The 20,008-nt window shown below is 36.7% G+C and overlaps 1 protein-coding gene across 6 annotated transcripts in view; it reads right to left on the reverse strand.

The window, feature by feature from the left end:
- Positions 1-2,595: 2,595 nt before the first annotated feature.
- Positions 2,596-20,008, reverse strand: part of utrn (utrophin) — a 143,394-nt gene continuing 125,981 nt past the window's right edge. For 3 of the 6 annotated variants that reach the window (XM_023953087.1, XM_023953086.1, XM_023953089.1), the window contains 9 exons: positions 17,158-17,196; positions 16,642-16,707; positions 15,212-15,277; positions 9,905-10,066; positions 8,746-8,977; positions 5,864-5,939; positions 5,600-5,683; positions 4,271-4,296; positions 2,596-3,757 (listed from right to left, as the gene is read on the reverse strand). In XM_023953087.1, the coding sequence (XP_023808855.1) occupies positions 3,749-3,757; positions 4,271-4,296; positions 5,600-5,683; positions 5,864-5,939; positions 8,746-8,977; positions 9,905-10,066; positions 15,212-15,277; positions 16,642-16,707; positions 17,158-17,196 (760 nt within the window). In that variant the 3' untranslated portion in view covers positions 2,596-3,748. The remainder of the gene's footprint in view (positions 3,758-4,270; positions 4,297-5,599; positions 5,684-5,863; positions 5,940-8,745; positions 8,978-9,904; positions 10,067-15,211; positions 15,278-16,641; positions 16,708-17,157; positions 17,197-20,008) is intronic. The other 3 variants (XM_023953088.1, XM_023953090.1, XM_023953091.1) reach the window with 3 other exon arrangements.

A 20,008-nucleotide genomic window follows, 5' to 3' on the forward strand; every position in this document is an offset into this window, starting at 1 on the left:
TATTATGTGTTTAGAATTTTACAAGTTTATGGAGATTCATGGAAACAATCTGAATTGTATTCTGACAGCATGAAAAACATCAGATAAGCAAATAAAGAGATCAAAACCCAATAACAAGGGAACTATATATATATATATATATATATATATATATATATATATATATATATATATATATAAATATATATTTTTGGTTGAAAACATGAAGAAATGTTGCACACATTTGCAGTTTTTACATATAACCACTGAGTTGAAGTATAAAAGAGACACAACAACTCCAAAGTAAAATTCAAGTAAATTGAATTCCTTGTAATTTTAAGTCTTAAAAAGGGCAAGACAAGTCAATAAGGAGCAAAAAGAAAGAGAAAAATGTATTTTTCAGCGTAAAGGCAATAATTTAATTTATTGTTATTATATCTGAAAGAGTACAAATAATTGCTATAAAATAAACTACCACTTGTTCAATAGAAGAGAAAGCACTTAAAACCATTATTAACATGATTTCATTGCAGATAAACATGACCTGTAATTTGTGAATGGAAACATCTTTGCTTCTATAAATACATTTTTCTCTGCGTGTCACAGAAATGCAGGAGGTAGAATAATCAAAGCAGCTCAGGGAGCCCAGAGGAAGCGAGCACTTTGTGTGAGCAGAGCAGGAATATGGGCAGAAGCCTCTAATCCACTTTGGGTGCATTACCACTTGGCCAGTGCAGCATTATTATAATGTATAATAGAATTATAAATGATTACAGAATTATGCTGGTTTGATTACTTTATTGTTGAATCTGTGAGGGCCACAGCGACAGATCTCACACACAAAAAAAGTTTTTTTAACCCGAGCAGTCTGCTTTATGGTTTAACATGAAAGAGTGATGGAGACGACAGAAAAAAGCAGCTAAAATAAAAACAAGCTTTTAGCTTTGAATGTGCTTGTAATTACTGTAGCTCAGAGAGTGAGATGGCTTCCCGGTTAAAGGATAATTTCTTCTGACAGCTTGTTAAAACAACTCAATTTTACTCCATGTCATCCCAGGTAGGATTGGATTTTGACTTTTAACCAGCAACAGCAAGCAAATAATAGTACAGCTATTGAGAAAATGAGTAAATGTAAAGCAACAAGTGAAGTCAAAAAAGATGTCATGACCCAGAAACAGCTCAGCGTTTTCATTTGGGATCAAAGCACAGCAGGACCGGATGTGAAAAACCACAGACATAAAACATTGACACAAGTTTTTTTTTTTTCAAGCCATTTATTAAATCATACAAAAATGTTTTAGGCAAATTTTATGTTCATATTAAAGGTAACAAAAAGAAAATGGATGCAGCCCCGGCAGAAACAAGACTGCCAGAGGGCAGAAAACAGGATTGTATTTATTATTTCAAGCAGAAAAATTGATGTAGCGCAGTTTAGAAATATATCAAATATGACAAACATGGCATTTCAGTGCAAGTCCTGACCTACTTAAACAAAAATATCATGAATGACGAGCAGTATTGGTGTCTGGATGTCAAAAAGAGCACATGTAAAGGATGTTTTAAGTATCTGAAGTAACTGTGTTGAGAGAAAATGAAAAATTCATGTTCAGTTGGGATATTTAATAAGGAGTATTTTGGAAAAGTTTTTCTAGTTTTGAGAAACATATTTTTCCCAATACAGTTTTATTATATTTATTATTATTTTTACATGAAAACTCTGCAATGTTTGCGCCTATGATGGTATATATGGCCGATATGGTTTTGGCCAGTTGGCAAACATGTATAAATAAATAAATGCGTATTGAGAAAAGGTTTTTGCCAGTTTTAGTTAGCAAAGGCTTTTAAAACTGCAACAGTTGAATTGAGTATGTAAACTATATGTAAAAAAGGAAATAATCGTAAATATGGTAAATGGTGGTGAATTCATCCAAATATTCTAATAAACTGTGATTTAATTTTATACTCTTAAGATAAAAAACATTTGTAAAATTGTTTGCAGATGATTATTGAATTTTTGTTAGTCAGGGTTATGTTTAGGCTTTCGTTATTAATTAAACCTTCTACTATGTGTCAATTTCTGTTATTGTCCTACTTTATGCTTAGATTCTCTTTTATTGATTTTTTTATTGTATAGTGTTTTTTTTAGGTGGTTAATTGCTTTATTTAGTTGTTTGGAAGAGCAGTAAGCAAACTACTTTTTAGGATAATTGAAGTGATTTAGAAATATTAATGCCTAATTTTACTCAGCCATAGTTAAAGAGCAAACCGTTCCCAAACGGACATTTTTAAGACTCCTTGTGCAGGTCCTGTCTACCACCCCCACCCCTGTGATTATTTTCCTGCATCCTCTCCTGGGTTAATAACCTTTTACCACTCGTCCTGAGTAATTTGTTTTGTACAGCGCATCATGCTCATCTGCAAACACGTAATAGTGACAAATCCTCATACGGTGTGATCAATTTACTTGATAAATAATAACAGGCCTGGCTGGATGACATCTTGGCAGGAACCTGCAATGAGGCCAATATTTCGCAAATCAGGACACGGCGTGATGAATCCCTCCGTTGTAATTATTTCCAGATGGAAGTACAAAGAAAAAAGCAACAATGACGACAGTTATTGATATAAAAATTTTATTTTGAATAAAACAACGTAGCCATATTACATGTAGTGTAGTCGATCTATTTTACACACCTCAGGAGGGGCGACACAGTTCTGCCATGGTAAGGTTCATCATGATTGTATTGGTTTAAATCAGACGAGGTTAAAGTAGTGTTGTTAAGCCTGACACGTTTTTACAGAATAGCATAGAGCACAAAAACACAACACAGTGAGGGACCAGTGCTAGAAGGCCAGTGGGAGTAAACAAAAAAACCACAAACCAGAGTGATCTTTGAGGGAGAGGGAGCCTCGGCAGTCCACATTGTGGTACAGTGCTGACTTTTTTTTCTTTATATATACTTGGTAAATCCTCATTGCAGTGTACACCAACACAGTAAGCTAAAACTGCAAGTGATCACAACTGTTTAACAAGAACCACAAGAACAAAACTGTGTCTGTGAGTCTGAGGTAGCAAGGCAATCATGGCTTTCCTCTGATTTCTCAACATACAGTTCCTAAAAAAAAAGCAAAAAAACAATAATAATAATAATAATAAACACACTAGCTATTCTACATGTGACGACTCGTACAAACCCAGGTTCAACACATCTTACGATTTAAATCTAGATTTTCCAAAACGTAGTCCCCACATGGAATGACAAACTGTATAGGCACAGAAAGGGTAAATTTTTCATTCAACAATCAGCCGGCATTTGAACGCTTTAAAGGGGAACCTGACATGGAGGCATGCTACAGGGCAGATTTAATGGTGGATGCTTTTCAACGACTCTCCAGGAATAGTGTGTACTTCCATGGATACATAGAAGGGAATTAGATGGAACACAGCAGTGGAATGACAGGAACATTGTGTAACAGTTGGATTCCCATTTTAAGGGGGGAAATGAAAAAGAAAAAAAAAACCCAAACGGATTCTTCCAAAAATCTGGATAATTTACTTTACATCTCTGCGTCTAATGAAAAATCTCACATTTAAACAAGATCAGGTACAGCCTACAACTGGTAAAATGTACAGTTTGCATAGACAAGGTGGTTAAAGTGGATTAGCTGTCCGCTCCTGTGCATCTTTGGGATTTTGGGAGATGGGATGGTTGGTTTGGGAATGGGGTTGAACTCATGCGTTCACACAAGCTAACTCCATTTTTAGTCCTTACATCACCTAAAAAAGGTAGAAGATGAGAAAAGGTTGAGTTTTTTTAGACAATTTCAGACATAAAAAAACAACATCCAGAAATTAATAGGAAGGGTAAGGGATAATTGCTGATAGGCTGAGGTCACAAAAAGTATTTTGTGAGTGCAAAGAGCTTTGAAAAGACTGCTAGAATTGATGGAGCAGGTCAGAGAGGAATACCGGCAGTGGGAAAAGGTCGATAACAGATGTTTTCCCAGCTTCTCTGTCCCAAAATGCACCATGGCCTCAGAGCAGTACAAAAGGGGAGGGTTAGTAATCATGTTCTCCTGAGATCCATTAGGTCCCCTCCTCTCACTGATCACCTGCTACAGAGGCAGGTGAAGGCTACATGGATGGCTTGGCTTTTGACAAATCTGTAATTATCTCTCCAGTGTGCTGCAATTCAAATCTCTTGATCTTTTTCAAGCAGTAAGAATAAGCAAAAAGAAAAAGATTTAGAGTTCTGATGGCAGCAAAAATCCTAGAAAAAGCTCATCTTACCTGTGGTCTTGATGGGAGACTCAAAGCTGTGGGAAGACAAAAGAGGAGAACAGCAGTTAAATACTCAAACGTTCCAATTTATCTTTGTTTTGATGAGTTCAAACTAAATCTGGAGCCTCCCACTTGTTCACTTTTCCTGCACTGCTTAGTCCTTCCGCCTCACAGCTCTGCACAGTCTAATAACACTGGAGTGACTGCAAGATTAGAATGGATTTTAACCTAAGCCCCCCTAGGAGTTTCAAGTCAAGTCAATGAGCTTAAGTGTAAAATGAAAATATTTTATTTATCTTTTTTTTACACATAATTAAAACCACCAAAAAATAAATATTTGAAGACCTACTCCAATCACCTTTTGATCTTTTTTCAAAGCATTCTCAGTGGTCTTTTAGATTTGATTGTGCCGTTTTTTGTTTTTTTTTAGCAAAAATCAAAAGCTTGAGTCGTTTTCTAGGACATAGTTTCTGCAGAGCGGCAATAATTCATCAGAAATTTGCCTCTGAGTTGTGGGTGGGACTGTTTGTGAGGAGTAAGCCTGCCCTCATTTCCCATTATCCCTTTGGTTACACCGTCTTCGCTAGCTCACAGCCCCTAATAACCAAGCATTAGCAGTGCAACAAAAACGGGGAGCAATATTAGAGCTATCCTCAAACGCCATTTATGTCTTCTGCTCCTAATTCACAAGAATTTTTATGAAGAAATACTCAGAAATACAATTTTAAGTTAAATGTTCTTTATATATGTCTTTCATCATGAGAAAAACACCACAAGGACAAGTAAAAAAACACCATAAAAAACACATTTCATTGGAGTGGGTCAAAGGTTTTTCTGACTAGATTTAAACCCTTGTGACAACAAATTCCCTACAGGTGGTTCTATCACAGGAACTCATCAGGAGGCTCCACATGAACTAAAAAAGACCGAGTTTGCAGAAGATGTTGCACTGTCATCCCATAGAACTTGACACCTGACAGACACACACCCAGAATGAAAGAATGAATGTGAGGCGGTAAAAGAGGAAGGTCCTGGCTTGCTGAGAGGAACTGAAAGGTGGATGATGAACTCCAGCTGGAAGTATTAATGACGGCTTTGGGAAAGTACTGCTGCCTCTCCACTGTTTTTATTTCTAGTTCTTTAATTGACACTTGTTGGAAATAGGCTTTCAAAATATAGGAACTGACAATTTCAGACTAAAAGTGTCCTACTAGGTGGATGAGGATGTGCAAAATGATAAATAAAAGCAATCTTAGAATGGATTACTTGGATTTGACCACATGGTGAAACACACACATGCGAATGAGGCTGAGGAAACGCTGTGAGAGGAGGACTTACGACTGCATGCGGGGAAGGAGCTGTTAATCTGTTCCATTACATCTGCCAGGTCAGAGCTGCTATTGTGAGGGTCCAGCAGCTCATCTGAACACATGTGCACACACAAAGGCGCAGAGGGGTTTACTTTTTTATCAGCAGCCACACTTTACATGGCTGCAAACTCAGGAAAGTACTGTCACAGCAAGAAATGAGTCGCTCTCCTTTCTGTGTTCTGACCATGTGTGTGTGTGTGTGTGTGTGCGACCATTCGCTACGGTTCCTCACCTGAGTTTTCTGTAAGTGGTCCTCGATCTTGCACAGCAGGAGAGGATGCGCCATTTACCCGCGAGTCCACCTCCGGCTGAAACGAAGAACAAGGAAAATGCCAAAATCGGTTAATATTATTCCAATTGGGTATCTGAGAGAGATGCATGAATGCTGCTGGCATGTACACAAAAAGAAAGACACAACATATGACCACATATGCTGCTAAATACAACCTTTTTTCAGCTCGTTTTATTGATATTTCTGTTTTTTTATAGATTATGTGTGGAAAAAAACAACCAAAAATCAATTCTACAAACGGCAAAAATGTGAAATAAATCTAACATTTTTTGTTTTTTTGTGCGAAATCTATAACTTATCTTTTGGTTTCCAGTCTAGTTTCTTTCTTTAAACCCCCTAAGTGCTGCAACTTTGACTGAAAAGGTACATTTCAGCTAAACTGCAGGTTAAATTTCTTGCCGCCAGGATAAAACCACTGTAAATCCAGAAACTATGTTTTCCTGACACACAGGAACAGACGCTTCTGTCCAGTGACATTTAAAACACCGCCTCACGATCCACTCAGCTACAAAATAAAATGTATATTGGGCCCGCAGTGCACCTTCTCTTTAATAACTCCTCTTCTTTTCACCCTATTATCTGCTGGTCTGAGGTTAACGCTTTGAAAAAGTCCCTGGAGCACAGTCGGTCTTTCCAGCTGTACCTAGGAATAGCTAAGTTCAGGTCTTTGGTCGGCCTTCGTGAGGCGGAATTTAAGGAGTGAAAACAAGCCGGTGGAGTTTATTATTCTGAAACTCAGCAAAAGCTGCAGATCCTGGAGCCTTCAGGCCTTCACGGAATCACATATCAGAGAGTGTGAATTTTTTATGTCAGGTTATTGGTTTTATTTCCTTTTTCTTCTCAAAAATAAAGCGATTAGCTAACAATGTTATGTGTGAACGGTACTGACAGCAACAATGCCCTCAGAATACCAACTGTATTACAGAGTCTGCAATGATGTGGATGGTCTGGATTTCAAAGGGAGATGGACGATGCGGGGGGGGGATGCACTTTCAAATAAGAACCACAGAAGATACCTTTCCAACACATTAGAACCATTAGAACATATATGGATCTGCAGGTGGATGCATCAGAATGGAGTTGAACAGGGAGCTGGTGGCCCACCCAGAGTATTTTCTACGTAACAAAAACGATCCTTTCCCAACTGTATTTATTTTACCTCTCCTGAATCACCACTATTTGAAAAAAACACAATTGCAGTTTTAATCTCAATTTTCTTTATATATGCCTTCCATCATCAATAAAATGCTAAGAACATGTTAAAAGCACCAAAAACATAATTTTCATTGTTTTTAAGCTGCAGAGGTACAGTAAATGAATTATGGGTTAAATATATAGCAGTTTTATTCCAAATATGATTGAGGTGAAAGTCACATCAAATATGTCCTTAAAATACATCAGAAACCTCAAAGTATATAGTTTTTAGATTAAGGACTTCCAATATGAGCCCAAACATTTAAATTATGTAATTTAAAAAAACAAAATACATTAAATCATATAAAGCAAATGTATCCCAATAAGTAATTTTATCTTAAAAATTCTGAACCTTTTCTTCTAAATTCAGAAATGTCTAATGCGGTGAATGCTATTCCACACAAAAGGGTCAAGGGTTCCTCATCGCCCTTTAAAAATGGGCTTTGTTACATGGTCCCACCCCCCAATTGTTATGACTTAGTGCTTTGCCCCACAGCTCCCTGGCACCACAGTTTTCTGTTCTGATCTATCAGGACTGGAGCTGAACAATCTAACTTTAGGAAGACATATTTAGGGGAATGGAGTGACTGTTAATGAAATAATGCAGCCTGGGAGCTGAAGGCATAAAGTACCACTTAGACGTGGGAGATGATTGTAAGTTCAGTCTATGTTTATGATGAAGACTTGCTTATAGGACAAACTCTCCTCAATGTAGAACATCCATCTTCAACAGGGGTTCATTTAATTAGATTGTTTTTTATATAGAACTGTTTTGAAGTACAATACTTGTCTGACTGAGTGAATGCACGGGTGTGCCCTTTTCTACTTGCTCCTTTCAAAAAAAAAAAAGTACTTTATAGACAAAGTTGAAGAAAATGTGGTTGAAATAAGTAATAATTACTTGAGGTAAATGTATCTGTTCCATGTAACTTCTGAGAATGCAACCTGTACTGCAACTAAATAACCATGAAAACATATTTGCTACAGATGAGACCACCAGAATAAACCTGTGCTTTAATGAGGAGCAATGTAAGGTTTAAATTGACATTATCACACCTTGTCTTAATCTATACATTTTTATTTAGAGTTTGAAATAAAGCACTTGATTCATAAATCCTATTAGATTCAAAAGCTGAAGTGGATAAAGCATTTCTGTGCATTAGTAAGAGAAATTCTTAATTAAATATGAACAAAAAGGAAACTTTGGGATTAGCAAATAGATAGTTTTGCATATATTGATAGTTATTAGTCTGCAGGTGAGGCTGCAATTATAATAATGTTAAAGACTTTTCTGCAGTAATATAAAAACTGCTGTTTAGAGAATAAATTAAAATGTAGGGAAAAAATACATTTCAATCAACGAAACTAAAGTTGGACTTTGTATTAAATCATTATTTAGTTAGTTGGAAAAATTAACTAAGATTTTTAATCATTTCTGTATTTATCCACGACATTTCCTCTTAAGACTTTTTATATTATTTTTGGTCCTTTTATTTTATTTTAAAAATGCATGGTGCCAATCTTCTACTCCAGCTCCAATTTCCTCAAGATTGAAAAACCTTTTGACAGAAGTCTTAAAACTGGAATGTTTCCACAATCTCCATCTTCTAAACTGAGCAGAGGGTCACCTGGTGCAGCAGTTGTCGGAGGCGGTGGAGCTGAGACTCCAGTTGCTTGTTGTGGTCTTCCAGGATGTGCATGCGAGCCTCCAGCCGACCTTTGTGCTGCCGCAGCAGCTTGGCCTCGGCTAAGAGGTCGGCCTCGTCGGGGTGGGCTGAGGAAGCCTCGGATAGGCTTCCAGACGGGGCCCCTCTTTGGCCATGCTGCTCCTTTAACAGCTCATATTCTCTCTGCAGTGTCCTGAGAAAACAGGGAAAAAAATCAACAAGGTTGTAAAGTGAAACAGGAAGAATAGCTTTTCCACTTATTTACTTTGTTTATTTGCTTTCTATTACAGTCATGTAGTAGATCTTTGATCAAACACTGCCAAAGGATGTGCGCCGCAAAACATCATTATCTACTCGATCTCTGCAGAACCACATGTAAGTTTGACAACAATAATCTGAGCAACATTATCTCATTTGTTTACACAACAAAATGTGCAATAATTAACAATATAGAGACATTACTATTGAATATGCACACTCTATGAGACAAGTATGTAACAAGAAGAAACACACATGTGTAAGCAAAACTGAAATTAAGAATTCATATTTTTCTTAACCCGTGAAGACAGAACATGTTATTGTACTCTAAATGATGAAGGAAAAATTGGAAAATTAATGAATCATAAACAAATTTTATCCCTCTAGCACGTACTTCCTTTTCTTTTAAGCAGTGGATTGCTTTTAGTGGAAAAAAAACCCACATTCTGTCTCCTTGCACCTCAAGATCTTTAATCTCAGAACCGTCAACTCCAGTGTTTTACGTAAGATGGCACTTGTGAACCTGGCAGCAAAGCTCTTCGTCTCTATAACACTCTCAGGAAAAGTGAATGGTAAATCACTCCATTGGAAGCACAGTTTTTTTTCAGAAAGCATCCATGCAAGCCAGAAAAAAGCCCCAAACTTTGTCTGGGAACAGAGTCACATTACCCATTTTTAGTGAAAAACTACCTCTTTGCAATCAGCCTGTAAATTCTGTAGCAGGAAAGGTCTGAAGAGTACATCATTTTTAAAATCTGGTAACTTCAGATCAAGTTATCATCTGAAAAACGACCATCCATTTTAAGACGATTATCCCAAAGTGTGCAATATTCCTCTGGTATTTCACATCTCTGGTGCTCACCTCTGCTCCTCCTCCAGACGAGCAATAATCTTCTCCAGCTCCCCTCTTTCCTCCTTCTCCACAGCCTGAAGGATCTGGGCAGGACTCTGAGGCTGGCTGCTCAGGGAGCCTTCCCCTCCCAGAGTCTGGCAGTACTGAATGATGAGGGCATGTTCATCATCCCTGTGGACAGCAGAGAGTCAGCGATGAGCAAGGGCATCTTGTTTCTGTCCGTCACTTCGCAGTCTCAGTCTGTTCGGTTAAGAGCATGCAGCTCTTTAAAAGAAAAGGCAAAATTTAGCAGAATGTTGAACTATTTAGGTTCCCAAGTGACAAAGCAAGGGCCACTGAAGAAAAACACAGAGAAAAAAAAAAGTTCTCTCTAGTTTTGAGGCAGAACAAATCAATTAAAAAAGAACAGTTAAATAATCTGTGTAATTATGCTGATAGGCATAGATTGTCTTTCCTTCTCCACTTTATCATGACACATTTCATCATAATAATTCAGTTTCTTTGAATTTAGCATTTAAATCAAATCTGTAATTCAACAACTAAGTCATTTCTAATTGCAAAAAATACTATTTAAATAACAAAAGGTACAGGGATTGGTAACAAAAACAGACTAAAAGGTCCCTTCGATCTTCTTTTGATCTATCTTCCAAGCGTTCCCAGTGGTCTTTTACTTAAGGTTATCCCGTTTTTTAGCCAAAATCAAAAAACATTGTGTTGTGCTTGAAAACAGTTTTTGCAAAGCAGTGGTAGTTGATTTAAAATTCACTTCTGACTCAGAGGCTGACATTTTGTGCGGGATTCCCGTTGAATGGGAGTTGTCTCTGCTATTGATCCCAGGGACCGGGATACGACTGGATAAAATTGTTACAGTAGAGGAAACTAACTAATAAGAGCAATGACCACAAAAAAAAAAAAAAAAAAAAAAAAAAAAACGAAGGCGGAGCCATTTTGTAGTTTTCTGATAATATGCCTTCAATGTAACTCTATTGAAGAAAATAACTACATTACCCAGAGTTCTTAATCGTTACTGTGAGGCTGCAGTGCTACCCACTGTGCTACAGTGCTAGAAATCAGCAGCTGCTCTAAATCAAGATAGGAGCAGATAAAATGACATTTAATGTTTAACATAATAACCAAATAAGGACAAAAATATGAGGGGATGGGGCAGGAGTGGAATCATTTTGAATGGGAATGGGATTCAGATTACCTGGAAAGGGACAGGGTCACTTTCTGTGGGAGTGGAACGGGACAGGAGTGAAACTCCACTACCGTGGCATGCTCTACCTCGGAGTTGTGAGTGGGACCATTGATGCCGAGCAACCCCGCACCCACTTCCCCTCCCCGTTGCTAAGAGCTCGTAGCAGGGAGCTTGAGGCTCACCCAGCGTATCTTCTACATCACAATTAAGCTTTTTGTCTATTTCTGATTCACATTTTGGATTTTGAATTTGTTTTTATTTTAAGAAATCAAAACACAAATACAACTAGAGCAGACAAATAACCGAAATATGATCATAAATAGACATATTAGCACTTATACATAAAGTACACGACACATTTAACCCTTGAATATAAAGTTTGCGAAAAGGAGTACAATTATTGCTTGAAAAAGAGTGGGAGAAACAAAGAAATTCTCAGAAATGCATTTTTGAGCTCAATTTTCTTTTTATATGTCATGTATCATCAGCTAAATTCCACAAGAACATGTTAAAAAAAGTGATTTTCTATCGGAGTGGGTCTTTACATTAATACATTCATTATTATTTGATAAATGCAAAACATTTTTGTTTTGAAGGCCCTGAAAAAAAGCCACAACTGCTGCTGTATCTTGCAAAAAAAAAAAAACTAACATACACAAACATTTTTCTTGGGTAAAGGCTGGTTTGCTTTGACAAGCCAGACAGGAAACATACAGGAGAGCTGAGCTCATAGAGAAATGCTTCCACTGTTGTCTTCCGGGCCTAGGAATTTAGGTGCTGCACAAACCCGGCGACCAATTATAGTGAAGTTCAGCGGTTGACAGGGGACTGCAGAGGACAGCAGGTGGTGATGGTAGGGGGGGATCAGCACAAGTTAAAAAAGGGGACCGCAGGGGGTAAAGCTGGCTCACAAACACCTGCTGAGAAACGGCGAGAAAAAGGGGAAGCAGCGCAAAAAGCGGAGATTGCAGCGAGGCAAAAATAGACTAAGAGAGCAGAGAGAGAATAGGGATGGATTTAAAATACAAGCAGCAGTGAGGCCACTGCATTTGCTGCACTTTTGCTCCAATGCATTGAGGGGTCGGAGTGCTGCACTTGGTTTCCTTTTCCCAACTCGAACAAAAGGCATCAACTTAAACACAACAAAGGACGTTTCAAGTGGAACTTAAAGACACAGCGAGAGGTTAAGAGAAACAGGGAACTCCAAGAAGGCACAGCAGTGGTTAGAAAACAGCCATCCTTCTTAAATGATGAATTTTTTCTAAAAGCAGAGCTGCCACCTTTAAAAAGTCCAGTCAAGCATGGGGGACTTTTTCTAGGAAAGAGAGAAACTGAGCGCTCTCCAGCCTTGAATCTTTTCAGTTCAAGGCAACAACAATATATAAATAAAAAAATAAAATAAATAAATAAATAAATAAATAATCCACTCAGGGAAATTGTAGGGGCAGGCTATTATTCTAAAAATCCCTTCTTCTCTGCTTGACAACATGTACTTTTGCATATGAAGTGACAGCCAACTCAAAAGTTCTCTGTTTGGGGCCACTGAGCGATGACAACATGCAATTTAGCTTTCAGCTTACCAGACAACTGTAGGATGATGATGAAAAGTTCACAATAGAATTATCAATCCTATTTTTGTTTTAGACTTAAGTTATCAAGCTACGATCATCTTTTTTTTCGAATGCTATGTTGAAGTTGCAAATATCTGCTTACTGTTTTGAATTTTATGGTATCAGAAACAAAGCAGCAATTTTTTTTTCAAATGTATCATTTTGGTCCAAATCTGACACCTTTAATTAGAAAGGATTGGTAGAAACTTTGAGATTAAAAGCATCTTTAAAAAAAAAAGGGTAAAGCACAATGATCATATAAAAAACCCTGGAATAACAGTTTTAACATTACCATTAAAATAAAATAAAATAATAGTTTAATTTTTAATACATTTCTCCATCTATTATCTAAATTGCTTTTGGGGTCACAGGGTTGCTAGCCTATCCTAGTGTCACAAGAATAGCCAGACGACTGGATCAAAGTGCAGCATGTTTTTTAGCTCAGCTAAAAGTCCACAAAGCTAAATCCGGGTCAGGCAGGCAGGAGTCTATAACAGGCATAAGATCATAAGAAGAGAGACAGGGTAGTCAGGATCCAGACGAGAGTCAGGGCAGGCGGCAAGCAACTGAGTCAGAAACTGAAGATCAAATCCAAATACAACGCTCGGTAATGAAGGCAGAGCGGGACATACAATACTACGCACTGAGTGAGGCTCAGCGCAGGGCTTAAGTATGCTGTGGTTGATTGAGCGAATAAGAGTCAGGTGTGTGGCATCCAGGAAGTGCCTGGGGTTGCTGGGAGATGAAGTAAGGGCATTCAGTACTCTAAAGATGGTTCCCGCTGGTGACCAGAGGGGGAGACGGAGCTCTGACTTCTGACACCTAGCTACTTTTGGATGAAGGCGGGGAACACATTCTCACATTTAAACAGAATCATCAGTTCATCCATGAAACATGTTCTCGGACTTTTATAGCACAACATTGTTTTGCTTTTTTTTAAATGTTCTTGATACTTATGCATTGGCATAATGGTGTATTGCTCATAAGCATTTAATATAAACAAAAACTGAAAGAGGGGGGTATCAGAGAGAATCTACTACATAACTAACAGTTTTCTTATCTTTAGGGTTTTTTTAAAGGATATTAAGTGCCTAAAATATTTAAATTGACATGTGTTATGAAATGAATTATACTAGCTACTACATGATAGTGATAAGAACTGGATGCCTTATAAAAATAACAAAAAAAGTACAGCATATAGAGGAATAAATGTGCTGAAGTTGATGCTGTTTTCTGAATTCTAGTCACTCGATCAGTGAAAATCCCAGATTTTTTTTTTTTTACAAAGAGCAAAACAAATATCACATAAAAAATTTATGCAGAAGATGTGCAAAAAAAAAATAAAACGTGATTTATTAAAAAAAAGTATTTTTTGTATAAACCATTATACTTTAAAAAAAACACCATCTTCATCCCCTCATTAGACTTCTGGGCTGAGTGGAAAAGATAATGGATTTTTTTTTCTAAAGGAAAATTAAAAAGAAAAAAGCACATTGTTCAAAAGACTAAGCTGTCTATGATACATTGTGGAAATTTGAAGAGCAAAACCACATCACTTTTTTCCAAACATGCATCTGATGAACGGTTTATTTACTTATTTATTATTTTGGCTAACTTTTCTTGTGTAAAAAATACTTTTTTTCATTAGTAAGAACTTAAAAGATGATTTATGAAGCTTTCATCAATACAAATTTTCATTTTATATTAAAAACTAACCAGAAAAGCAGAAAACAAATTCACAATAATTACTTCTAAGGATGACAGATTTATGAATTTGATACATAAATACTGAATTTCAAAATAAATGTTCATTATTTGTTGATTAATCAATTTGTGAAAGTCTAACAATATTTGACAATAATGTGTAGACATTTTTATATCATAATTTTATAATACAATGAACCGAAAAGTAATTGTGTTTTGCTTTAAGGAAATTTTATGTTTTTGCTTTCATGTAGATGCTTGATACTAGATACTCTGGAGCCAAAGTGGTTTAATTCATATTTGAATCAATAGGGTTCGAGAAACAATTTTTTTTGGAAAGTACATGACCGACCGTTTTCTCAGCAAATAAAGAAAAAGGTAATTGAACTGAACAAACCCCAGTTTGCTCTGAATGTAATAATATGAAAGCATGTGTCTAAAAGCATGTTTGGGACATCTTAACCTCAAGTGCTCATTTCCTGAGAAGGACTTGTCCTTGACTGGAATGGTCTACTTCAGGGCTTTCTCTGATCACATAAATTTCCAAGAGATTTTAAATGCTGCCACTTTTATTTACCGGTAATCAAACTATCTACTTTTAGCAAAAGCTTTTACTCCCAATGTTACCTTTTCACACTTTTCTGCTTGCTTCTCTTGATGTTTCAGTTAAAATTTAGTTTTTTTTGTAGGTGTTTAAGGGATAAAATCTTTATAGTAGCTTTGTGCAGACCAAACTATAAAAGTTAAATTTTCATTGTGTCAAAAAAAAAAGAAAAAAAGAAACTGGCGTGCATAATAACGTACATGCTTCCCGTTGCCGAGCTGCTGTCGGTCGGCAGGGACCCGTTGGAGCGTTCCATCTGCGCCAACCTGGAAAACAAATCCAAACTCTGAGAAGACCGCTTCAAACGAATGCATTCATCCACAGTGAACAAATGAAGACATTCAATGAATCACAAAATATTTAATAAATATGTCTTGTTTAGCAAGAATGTTATGAACATTTTTGGCTTTCTCATCATATCCGAACTGAGAAAACATCCTTCAGGTATAAGTTTAAAACAGTGAGAATGGGATGCTCTGTCTGAAAAATATTTTTTTGTTATTAGTCATCTTTAAAGACAAAATTAGTCAAATACATTTGTTTAATTACTACAAAAAAAAATGTTTTACATTAAACAATGCAGAAGTGGCCTCAATGTTTTCCCAATTGGTAAAAAATAAGCTGGTTAATGTCCATAAATAACGTCACGGTGTTGAAAAAACTGAAAGAATGTTACAGCAAGGCTGTCTGCTTTATATGCTGTTGCTGCTATCTTTCCCAGAGAGCTCTCAAAAAGACGTCCAGATCACGTCGAGTGTGTGCTCGGCAGCTCTTTGAGGGGAAATTGAAAAATGTTTTCACTTCTCTCCTTTGCATCTAGCTAGTTTCAAAGTACACGCACATGAAAGAGAAATGCTAATTTTTACCTGCAGTTTGTTGAAAACGGCTTCTTTTTTCTGTCTTGGCTCAGCGGATTCAGTTCAGTGTGAACACAAAGAATCTTCTTTAAATTTCCGCTTTCTTTAGGGTTTATTTTCTAAAGTTGTTGTAATGAAAGGAAACAAACCTAGTTTTTTCTTTATTCTTACTACAGTACTTGACATTTTATTGTGTTTTAGTCATAATCTAATTTTCCTTAGAGCAAAACACAATCTAACTTTTGCTTTATTGTGTTATAAAATCACAATGATATAAAAATGTCTACACATTTATTGTTTTATTGTCAAACCTTATTAGACTTTCACATGCATCCATGAAAATTACTGCATGGCAGAATATGGAGGCACAGTAATTAAATCTAACGCTAGAAGCAATGTAATAATAAGACAAAAATAAATAAAAATGCTTCTATTATTTATTGGAAAACATTTGCAGCATTCAAATTACTGAACTGTTGGATTCTTTTCTCATTAAAAAAAGCCATAGATACTTATTTTTTTCAATCTTAAGTGCAATGTTAGCAGTTTATAAGTTTTGCATGACAATGTGGCTTGCATTCCAAAAAACTTTAATTATGTTAACATGTTTTGAATATTTTAGGCAAAAAGGCTTAGGAAACATAAATGAATAGGCAACAATAGTTAAATGTTGTGTCACCAAAATGCCTTTTGGTAATCCGATAATGACCTAATTGGTGACAGATGCATGCTTGTGCGGTGTGAGATGATGTCATGGTGACTGCAGCTCATACCTGCTTGCATACTGCTCTATCCTGGAGTGGGTGTCATCATGAGAGAGCTGGGGTGACTGGGACAGCCTGGAAATGAATATGGTAATGGAGATGAATGAGATCACACAGCAGCCTGGTTAAAGCACAAAGATTCCCGGGCACATGCACACACGGCGGTTCGGCTCCCAACCTCATCGCCCCCCTTGCAACATCTTCTAAAAACAATTTTTAAGATCCTAGAGAGAAATGGGGATGATCTACGGAGCAGCTGGATGGTTTCTGACAGCCTGGCTGAGATGAGCATCCAGGTGGTAAGGGGGGGAAGGAGATAGCAAGAGAGATTTCCTGGTTTCATGTTCAGCCAGGCAGGAAGGCAGGCAGCCGGACAACATGCAGTGAAGCAACAGATTAGTTGGTGTGAGGAAGTGGGTGACGGGAGGGATGCAGGTGAACGGAAAGAGGCGGGAGGGAATGAGCCGCCGTTTAAACGCATTGCACTGGAGACGAGGTGCAGCTTCCGCTGGTGAAGATACTCACTCGTACTGCTCCGGGCACATGCTGATGAGGGTGACGGGGCTGTAAGAGAATCGCAGGGAAGGAGGGGTGGGAGGTAAAAGCACCACAAAACAGTTTAGGTTCCGCAGGGCAACCGCACAAAAAACAGAAACGAATGAAGTCTGTGCAGCGGTTGGAAAGCTGGACCAACACAGAGGAAAAAAGAGCAGTCGCACATACATTTATGATAAAGATTTACATAGAAATCTGCTGCTGAGACTGTTGAGAGATTCTTGCAGGAAATAAAAAAAAGAAAAACAGCAGCAGAAACTCAGCCAAATTCACACTTTTTCGTAAGAATCAAAGAAACTATGGTTAACGTTTGTGATCAAAGCATAGGGCTGCTTTTTTTTTTACACTGCAAACTATTTGATACTTGCAAAGGTTTGAAACCTTGCTTTTTATTGACATTCAATGTTTGTAGATGTGTTAACTTCTCTTTGCTCTACATCTTTCCAAGCTTTTCTCAAAATCAGCAAAGTGGAGTAGTTTTTCTCATTAAGAGTTAGGATCTACAAATAAAGAAATTATTGTTAGAAATGAGTCCAAATCGTTTAATACATTGACAATAGAAAAACCTGACTCAAAGACTCAAAAAAAAAACCTAAAATTGCTTGATTTAAGAAATGTTTAGAAGACATTTAAATGCATTTATATACATTTTATGTATTTTTTGAAGGGTAAAAAGAAGCACTGTAATTTTTGGTCCATTTCAAGGGGATTTTTTTATGTTCAAGACTGGCATTCATTGTCATTATTTTGGAAAAACTAAGAATCTACTAAAATTGTATCGTTTTGTTCACATATTGTTCTAAAATTAGTCGTCTTCACTGTTTACACTAGTTTTTTGTCACTATTTAAAATAAAAAACATAAAAACTAATAAAAAAATACCATTTGCTTAGAACTACCAAAACATTTTCTACTTTGACTGTATAACATTCAGTTTTATGTATTTCTATCATACAATTGGCCTTTTTAGGTTGGCCTTTCCTTACATTTTGATATCTTTTTATAAAATCTCTCTTTATTAAAATTGACTTGCTGCATGGACACATATTTTTACTACTTTCTTGTGATTTTCTCATTAACATTGGTTTTGTTTTTCAGTTTTTAGGCTTCCTCTTTTTGCAGTCTAAACAATTCTAACAATCTAATATATATGAAAAAGATGGAAATCAGAATACGAATTAAATTGTTTTATATTAACTAAAACTTTTAGTTGTAAAAAAAAAAGTATTTTCAAGAATTGATATTAATTAGTAAAAAATACAGCCTTTGATCTGACAGACAAAAGTCTTTCTGCTCCTGTTTGTTCAGGTTGATCACATCCTTCTTTTTTAATAAGTGTTGTTATAGCTGTTTTAATGGATTTGTTAAATATTATTCATTTGAATTTTTTAAAGGAAGACAAATGTCTTACTTCTGCTCAAAAGGAATCTATTTATTTATGTTTTTACTTCTATCAACTTTGGTTTCTATTGGTTCCAGAGGTATATAGGTGAATAAATATATTAATGTCAGAGGATCTGTGGCTGCCAGGAGTGCTTGACATCTAACAGAAAATACAGGAAGAAACAACTGAGGGAAAACAGGGAATAGGAGTTTGGGGGTCGGTAGAGCAGCCAAAGCTACCCTCTTGCACACTTTTCCAGACTGTTCTCGCAGAATCTGATAACTTTCTCCAAAATGTGTCTCCGTCTTCCACCTCAGCTAAATAACGGAGTGACACTTTTCAAAGAATTGTAAATCCCCTAAAAGCTACATTTAAAAGCTGAATCTTAAACATCACATTGGAAGGAAAGACCTGAACCTGCCTTGCAGTAACCTTTACCCAGAGATAAGAAATCAGTCTTAAAGCACGCTTGATTTGCCGTTTCCCCAATGGCTACTGTAGAAACACAAAACTGCTGAATTGGAGGGACTGAAGAGCTCGCAGAGAGAACCGATGTCTTTTGTCATTACTTTATGGATTTCTCAAAAACTGCAAAGCATATACTTTGTTTTCCCAGGTTTTTCCCTCCTTGATGAATGCTCTGAAAGGTTTCTAAGAATCCATTTCGTCCATCATGCCCCGGTAGTCACTCTGTCACTGGATGCAGGGCTACTTTTGGCTCCGTGAGTCCTCATTTCTTCTGTCAGTGTTCGTGACAACACCTGAAATTGCTTATTTTAAAGAAGCAAGGTGTGGGAGGAAGTCATAATCTGATCAATAAACCCACAAGTATGCATACTTGAGTCCTCATACCTGTGTATCAGGACTCAATTTTTCTGCCTACTCTGTTGGCATAAATTTCTTTTTTTTTCTTCAAGTCCCACTATCTATACTTCTGAATGCTTTTTTTAGAAAAAAAAAACAGATTTCAAGGTTAATAATCTTTCTGCAAAACAAATTCCTCTCTGCTCCGTCATGTGGGTTCAAAGGCACAAAATCCACACGGAGCGGGAAGCCTTTCAAATGTTTGTCGCATTATTAAACAAAGCTGTGACAAATGTAAAATCTGCCGTGACAACATGCAAAAAATAGAAGTATTAGGTAGGAGTAGGTGATGCTCCGAGAAAACAGGAGTGGGTCGATTTTTTTTTCTTTTTTAAAGCGTTGACGTTAGAAGTGAGAAAAAACAAAGATGATTCATTTGGGTTTTTTTGTTATCAAAATGTTAAAGTTCTAATTTAAAAGACCTCTAGATCCTGACGGTTCAGATTGACAGAAAATCCTAAACTGTTCTATACCGTTTCATGGAAATTAATATATCATGTTCTTGAAAATGTCCAGGAAAATGTTGGTAGTAAGTGAGGCTGCTTGAATAATAGAAAACAGTTTTTAGGCAGAA

The sequence above is a fragment of the Oryzias latipes genome, chromosome 24, assembly GCF_002234675.1.
Source record: "Oryzias latipes chromosome 24, ASM223467v1".
Taxonomy (NCBI): Eukaryota; Metazoa; Chordata; class Actinopteri; order Beloniformes; family Adrianichthyidae; genus Oryzias; species Oryzias latipes.